This window comes from Brassica oleracea, chromosome C2 (assembly GCF_000695525.1).
Source record: "Brassica oleracea var. oleracea cultivar TO1000 chromosome C2, BOL, whole genome shotgun sequence".
Lineage (NCBI taxonomy): Eukaryota > Viridiplantae > Streptophyta > Magnoliopsida > Brassicales > Brassicaceae > Brassica > Brassica oleracea.
Window position 1 is genome coordinate 30334018 of NC_027749.1, and position 8655 is coordinate 30342672.

Sequence of the window (8655 nt, forward strand, 5' to 3'; positions counted from 1 at the left end):
GAACCGGTGTTGGTGATGAAGGTGCCGGAGTCGCGGACGGAGAGGTGGACCAGCCTGCGAGCTCGTTCGGGGTCTCCATGTCCGGGTTCTTCGACTTTGAGCTTTGAGGTTTGTTGGGATTATTTCCCTTAGTTTTATTTCGAGGTTTGATGTATCTAGGCCGAGTGTGGCCGTATTTGATTTATGTGTGTCATGGCCTTGCGAGGCTATGCGAACTATGTGTTTGAGACCGGCCGTTTGGTGGCTTTGGGTCCTAGCCATTTTTTGCGGCTTCTATATATATGATGAATGATCGACATTCTGTGTGTTTTAGTTTATACTTCTGCCAAGTGTGAGGGAAAGATACGAGTAGTCACTTCGTATCTTAACTCTTAGTTTATCGTCTTGTTCGTTTTCTCTTACTGAACGAGGGTGTTCGATATCCTCGTCGGATGTAAGAGAACATTTACTTTTACGAAAGGTTAGACTACGAGTTCATTTTTTAGAATGTTTTGGGTTTTTCCGTAGGGGCCAATCGACGGGCAATTTTTTTTTTTTTTTTTTTAAAGTTGCGGACGGACCGTGTGTTTGGATAATATCTCTCGAAAATATTTACGACGTCTCACTTTTTCCAAAAGGTATATCCTTTGTAGTGAGAAAGTTACGATCTTTGTTTTTAGAGAAGATGTATTTGGTCTTGCTTGACCATTGATACGCAGTGATGTTGTTTAAGTTAGTTCCCATCCAAGGATTGCTTGAAAGGTATACGTGTTTGGAGACCCTTGTCATGGGTGTTTCTCATGGTAATCTCCGATTGTTGTGGCTTATTGCAAGTGAATCGGAAGACCGAAATAAAATGAGTTTTATTGGAAAAGTTTCAAAAATATCGAGTACATGTGTGGATATTCCGAACTTTGTGGGAGTGTACGAGTATACGTACCCACTCCCCCCCCCCCATTTTGGAGAGGGGGATAGCTGAACTTGTCAATAGGACAAGCTGCCTACGTACCTCTTTCGAGGATCAAGCCATCTCGTAGTTCTGCTTTGTTGTTGCGGGCGTTCCTACTCGTTGGATAGGGCCATTTCTGTTACTTCGGCCGTTGAGGCTTTAGTTAAATCGGCGGCCGTTTCGTGAGTCAGGTTTTCTACTGGTAGGGCGATGGACTCCGGGATCGCGTCTCTGTCCGGAGCCGTTGCCTGGGCGAGTGATTCCGAATCGCTCTTTGTGGAACCTCCGTCGTGACCGATTTTGACCCTAACAGTTGGTTACATAGATACCCTTAATGAACTAAAAATATTATATATGACTGATATTAATAATATATTTCCTTTTATAATAAGATTTTAGTTAACTGTTTAATTTAATTTTCCCTTTGAAAACACACATAAATGAAAAAGAAACTATTTATAAAATACAAACATATAATTATTTTTTGACAAAAAAAACATATAAATATTTATATATAAAAGAACTTTTATTAATTTTCTAAATTTTCCTAAAAGCTTAAATAAAAAAGGAAAATATATAAACTTTTAATATATATATATAACGTAGCTTCACAAAAAAATATAAATCTAAATTCTTTTTAAAATCTTCTTCTAATAGATAATAATATTTTTACTTTGAATATATTAACTTTTATATATTTTATTGTTATTCCTTGTTTCATAATAAGATTTTTAGTTAACTTTTTAGTTTAATTTTCCTTTTTCATAAACACATAAATAGAACATTAAATATTTCTAAAGTATAAACATCGAAAATTTTATATATAAATGAATTTTAATTATCTTTTATATATTTTCTTAAATAACCACAAATAAAAAGGGCAAATATATAAAATTTTATTATATATGTATATATAGCATTGCTTCGAAAAAAAATGAAAATATAATTTCTTTTAGAAATCTTCTTCTAAAAATAATAAATTATATTGATATCTTCTTCAATATACTAAGTTTAATATATTATATTGATATTTTCTTCTTATCAAAACTTTAATAATTTTTTAACTTAAATTTCATTTCTTTTACAAAAACACATAAATAATAAAAATGTAAATATATATATATATATATATATATATATATATAATAGAGATTATATAGATCTATACTATTATTTGTGAAAGTAAGTTTTTGTATCCGTGCTCTCACGTTGAAAGTTAAATCGGTTAATATCTATACTACTCCTAATGATTTTTTTATATATGATTAAAAATGAATTTTATGTTAATAATATTATATTTATATGTTATATTAGATAATTATAAATTATGATAAATTTGTAAAATAAAAACATATTTAAAAAAAATTATTATATACATATATATATATATATATATATATATTGTGTTGTTATCTGAAAATAATGTTTTCTATTATAAAAGTTAAAAATTTTAAAAACGAAATTTTTGTTAATAACATTAGATTTATATGTTATATTATATAATTGTAAATTATTAAAAATTTATCAAAATAAAACATATTAAAAAAAAAATTATATATATATATATTTTTTGTTATCTGAAAATAATGTTTTCACTATAAGAGTTTATAAAAATTAAGATATAAAAAAATTTGCAAAAGTTTGTATAAAGATAAATTGTCAAAATTAAAAAATTAAAAAATATATATATATATTTTAAAAAAAATTCTTATATATATATATATATATATATATTGTGTTATTATCTAGAAATAATATTTTATACTATGAAAATTAAAAAATTATTAAGAAGATTATGCTTTCATGCGCGGGTAAAACACCTAGTTCTACATATAAACGAATATTTTATTCTTTGTATTTGCTAAAAACATTAACAAAAGAAATATATATATATATAAACTTTTAAGATTTAGTTTAAAAAATAAATTAAAAAATAAAATAATATAGTTATCTTTATTCAAAAATAATAATTTATTATAATTATATTTTTGTCAAACGATTACTCACTTATGAATAAAATAAACAAAAATCATTGCTCAATTTAAAAGAATAAAAGTAACTCAATATACCAAAAGTAAATAATTGAATTATTGTCCAAGAAAAGTTGAATTAATATGAAATATAATATTTAAAAATCACATATCCAATTTTTTCTTTTTTTGCAACAAACGGCTATTCTAGTACTCAAAATTAAGGTGGTCTGGGTAACCAGACCGGACTAGAACAACCAATATAACAAAGAGATCTATGAAAAGAGCGGGCATTCCTAGCTAGCGAGTCTGTAATCTCATTCTGCGTCCTTGGAAAGTAGCTGATCTTGAAGTCCGGAAAACACAACTTGAGAATTTGGAAGACCTCCAGCTCAGTTGAGAAATTTGGCCAAGCTTGTGGGTCCTTTGCCATTGCAATTAGGTCTTTGCAATCTATCACAAAATCTCTAGTAGTCAGAATGTTGTAACATACTCTCCATTGCCAATCTTAGCGCTTCCAATTCCGAGTGTAGTGCCGTCTCATACCTCCTTATGTTCTGTATCCCCATGAGTTGGATCTTTCCAATTCTATCCTTCCAAACTCATCCAATTCCACTGAATTGATTTGTGGAGGTCCATGAACCATCCACCATGCAAATATTTTCCCAGCTTAAGGCTTGTGTTTCTTCATCAATTTGTGTCTGTGGAGGAACATGTATGTTTCCCAATCACATATGTAATTAAGATGGTAACATAATGATACTTAATCTAATTTTTATTTATTTATCATACATATAAATTACAAAATAACCTAATAATTATAAATAAACAAAAAATAATATTTAATAATAATTATCATATAATTATTTCATAAATGTTTATACCCGTGCATGAGCACTGAAAAATATTAAAAGCAAATTTAATATTAAGAAAACAAAAAACTTTAATAATGATAAAATATAATATATCTACCTCATTATACTATTTTGTAACTATTTGATTAAGCAATGTTTATTTTTAAAACATATTTTTAGTTTTTTTAATATCTCTAAAATAAGCAGCAAATCTTTTAAAATAATACTATATAAGTAAAATATAATTTATCAATATTTTTTGCTGTAATTGAAAGATATTATAGTCAACTAAATATATGAAAAATAAATAAAACATTTAAATAATATTAATTATAAACTATTTTTAGTTAATTAAACATATATCAGTTTATGTTACTAAATTATTTTATGTAATCATCTAAGAAAATAGATTGATATATAAAAGTATTTCTATTACCTTGATTTTTTTTCATTGTTTAAAATAATGTTTTAAAAGAAATAATATTTCTTTTTCTAATATCAAGATTATATGTGTAAATTTTTTTTAATAAAATCACATTATATACAAATTTATATTTTTCATCAAAGAAAATATAGATGTAAAGAAAGTATTTTAATACTTCAAAAGTATATTTTATGTTATTTAAAAATATTTTTAAATGTAATATTACTATTTTATGAACTTTCTGTTTTTTATGAAATCATATTATATATACATATATTTTTTTTCAATTCATTTTTTTAATTTATAAAAAATTCCTTTTTTATTATATGTATATTGTTTGGAAAATTTTAAAAAGGAGACTAAATAAATAATTGTATTTTAAACATAATATTTTAATTCATTAAGGGTATGAGTGTAATCAACCATTGTGAGAGTTAACGTGATAGTGACATATAGGAAACTGATTTTTCAAATAATATTATAGAGATTTGCTTTTAAATTTTATGTTTTTATGACTGTGAAATTAATATAACCATAATCAAAATACCAAAGTAAATCTGAATTCTCTTTTTTAAGATTATTTAAAATAAATTTCAGTTTTCATTCAATAAATCAGAGGTATAAAGTTATTTAGAATTTATAAAATATTTTTATTATTGTTAATATTGATATGTGTTCATGGGTTTCCAAAAATGTATCAGCTACTTATGCATGTAACTTCCTATTGATCATCACTTTATTTTCTAATATTTTTTTAAAAAACATGAACATATAATTTGATAAATATTATGAAAATACATGAACATTTAAATGATAACTAAAATTGAATTAATTTGAATTAATTATAATAAAAAATAATTATACTTCATTTTGAATTTGAATGAATAAATGTAACTAAATATACTCAGAACATGAGTGACTTGACTAATCCAAATTATATCTAAAATCATAGATTTAACTACGATAGAATATATAATTTTATACGAATTGTAATTTATTTTATAAATATAAATCGTAGGACAACTCAAAACACATTAAAAATGAAAATAAAATATTAACCAACTGTTACAATTTAGTTCTTTTGTAAAAGTTATATATATGCATGAGACTTCAGAATATTATCGTTATATTAATTTATGTACTTTGGAATGAGACACTTTAGTTTATTTTTTATTTCATTCTAATCACAATATATCTTAAGTTATACATAATCTTCATTAAATATGTTTACATATTTAAGACAAAAATCACCTAAATGCAAATAAGAAATTAATCAAAATTTTAATATATTTAGAATAAAAGATATTACAGTTGAATTCAGAGATGCTATCCAATTTACCCAAATGATAACTAAATCGACTATAAAAATAACAAAACCGATTAGATATAACATATGTAAAATCATATGTACAATTAAAATAATATAATATTATTAATATAAATGATGCATACAAATTATAAATTAAAAAGTAAATTGCAATCAATTATTATATTATATTTACTTTAGAAATATTTATATTCGTGCATAAACACGGAAAAATCACCTAGTTAAATTCTAAGTAGTTAATAAAATTTCTAAAATTTATAATTTTAGGATCTATGAAAATGTTGAGCTGGTCTTGATCGTAATAAATTATTTGGTTGGTGATAGAAATAAAATAAAATAAAAAGTGAAAGCAAACAAAAAATTGTTCATCTCAAAAGCTGTGTGATTATGACGTTGCAGCAGGAGATGCCATTCAAATCATGCATGTAACTAGGTACTACTATGTATGGTATTCAACTGCAGGAGATGTCTATCACTTGTTATCAGATATTTCCTCTCATTGGGAAAGACTACTCAAAGCTCGTAAACAAAAGAAAATCTCAAACCATCCACTTATACAACACCACGTCAATACAATAAGATGTGTCCTATGCTGAAGAATATAGAAACCTAAAGAAGAATAAACCTTATCTCCAAACCTCATCCATTACCATCTCTTCCCTCCACTCAAATACCTCTTCTTTCTTACAATCAAAGAACATAGATAAGGTTAAAGCAAAACAAATTCTAAACAAACAACAAAAAGAGAGAAGAAACATCTCTCCTCTCTTTGAACAAGAACATCAAGAACAATGGCTTGTACTAATCTAACAACAATGTGGGTTTCATCAAAACTATCTATTTCTGATTCCTCTTCCTTGTCCTTCCGTTCTATTCTCAACCCACTTCCTCTCCCAAACCACAACTCATCTCCTTCAAGATCTTCCTCTGTCTCTCCAATCCAGTCCTCTCTTCGTGAGCTCCGAGACCGTATCGACTCAGTCAAAAACACTCAGAAGATCACTGAAGCCATGAAGCTTGTCGCTGCAGCAAAAGTCAGGAGAGCTCAGGAAGCTGTGGTCAACGGCCGACCATTCTCAGAAACCCTAGTTGAAGTTCTTTACAACATCAACGAACAGCTTCAAACCGATGATATAGATGTGCCCTTAACCAAAATCAGACCGGTTAAGAAAGTTGCACTCGTTGTTGTAACAGGAGACCGAGGATTATGCGGTGGATTCAACAACTTCATCATCAAGAAAGCAGAGGCAAGGATCAAAGAGCTTCAAGGCCTAGGTCTTGACTACACAGTCATTAGCGTGGGGAAAAAGGGAAACTCTTATTTCCTCCGTCGTCCTTACATCCCCGTCGACAAGTACCTCGAAGCCGGAACCTTACCGACCGCGAAAGAAGCTCAAGCTGTAGCTGATGATGTCTTCTCTCTGTTTATAAGCGAAGAGGTCGACAAAGTCGAGCTCTTGTACACAAAGTTTGTCTCTTTGGTCAAATCAGAACCCGTGATCCACACGCTACTGCCTCTATCTCCCAAAGGAGAGATCTGTGACATTAATGGGAACTGTGTGGACGCTGCTGAAGACGAGCTCTTCAGGTTAACGACCAAAGAAGGGAAACTTACTGTTGAAAGAGAGACTTTTCGGACACCAACTGCTGATTTCTCACCGATCTTGCAGTTCGAGCAAGACCCTGTTCAGATTCTTGATGCTTTGTTGCCTCTGTATCTTAACAGTCAGATTCTAAGGGCTTTACAGGAGTCATTGGCGAGTGAGCTTGCAGCTAGAATGAGTGCAATGAGTAGTGCTTCAGATAATGCTTCTGATCTTAAGAAGTCGCTTTCTATGGTGTATAATAGAAAGCGTCAAGCTAAGATCACTGGTGAGATCCTTGAGATTGTTGCTGGAGCTAATGCACAGGCTTGATTTGTTTGGAACCTCTTTGATATATGAGCCGACTCTTCCTTTTTTTTTTTTTTGCGTTTTTGGTGTTATAATGTTTAATTTGTCAAGAACTCGTAATGATGTTTTTATAAATAATGCAGTTACAAGCATAATTCGGTTGTATTTGTTTTGGCCTTTCATTGGATAAATATTTAATTTATGTCGGAAATTTTGTGACTGAAGAGGTTTTGTAGGACTTTCATGAAATTTATTTTCTTTTTGTAACCAACTAAGTAGTAGTGACCTTGCGCAAAATACTTTAAAATATTAATGTTACATAAATGCAATTTTCTGTAAAAAATATTAGTTATATATTATGGATTTTTGGGTTAATAAAGTTTAATTATTTTGGTGTATAACAAATTTTATTGTATATAGTATATAGTTTAATATATGATACTAGGGCCGGCCTACCCTATGGGCTGGATGAAAATTTAAAAACAATTTAAACAGTTAGAATGAATCTATATATATAAAAATATGTTCGCATTTCTCCTAAACTATCCACGTGGAAAGTCACTCTCGGACAGACCGATAGAAACGCGAGCGACCTTTTCATGTCGCTCTGTCCAGGTCGCTTTGGGAGGGGTGTCTTGCGATAGAAACGCGAGCGACCTCTCTACGTCGCTCTGGCCAGGTCGCTCCGGAATGTGTGTCACAGCGACTTCATGTAGTCGCTCCGGAAAGTCGCTCGAGGCAGTGCTCGTCCAAAGATCACTCTAATCACCTCCCTTGAGCTCCAAATGTACCCAAATGTCTCCAGGAACTCCATGTGGTACTCCAATACCTAATAGAGACATATGTATGCAAAATGCAACCTAGACATGGCTAAATCCTAATCTATATGATGAAAATGCACATGTATAAATGGATAAACCAATGTGAATATGCAAGATATCAAAAATATTGTCAAATATATTTTTGTCATTAAAAATTATATCCAGTTTTAAACATTAAAAATAATTTTAAAAATAATGGAGGACAGGTCTAAATGGATAAATTATTTTTGTTAGCAGAACAAAATAATTCATGAATGATCAGTATTCTATTACTATTAAATAATTTTTTAGCGATGATCTATTTCCCCTTCGATATTATCATGTAGCATCGGTTTCATACAAAGTTAAAATTTTGGTCTAAGACTTTCTGAATTAAAAGTTTTAACGTATCTTTCTACAAATAAATAGATCAAACTCAATTTCTTCACAGTTCAATATT

At 29.0% G+C, this 8655-nt stretch overlaps 1 protein-coding gene across 1 annotated transcript; it reads left to right on the forward strand.

The window, feature by feature from the left end:
* The first annotated feature begins 6144 nt into the window (after positions 1–6144).
* Positions 6145–7614, forward strand: LOC106327546 (ATP synthase gamma chain 1, chloroplastic-like). Its single transcript, XM_013765708.1, has one exon. It carries the CDS (start codon positions 6295–6297, stop codon positions 7417–7419), a length of 1125 nt encoding a protein of 374 aa, XP_013621162.1. The 5' UTR covers positions 6145–6294; the 3' UTR covers positions 7420–7614.
* The last annotated feature ends 1041 nt before the right edge of the window (positions 7615–8655 follow it).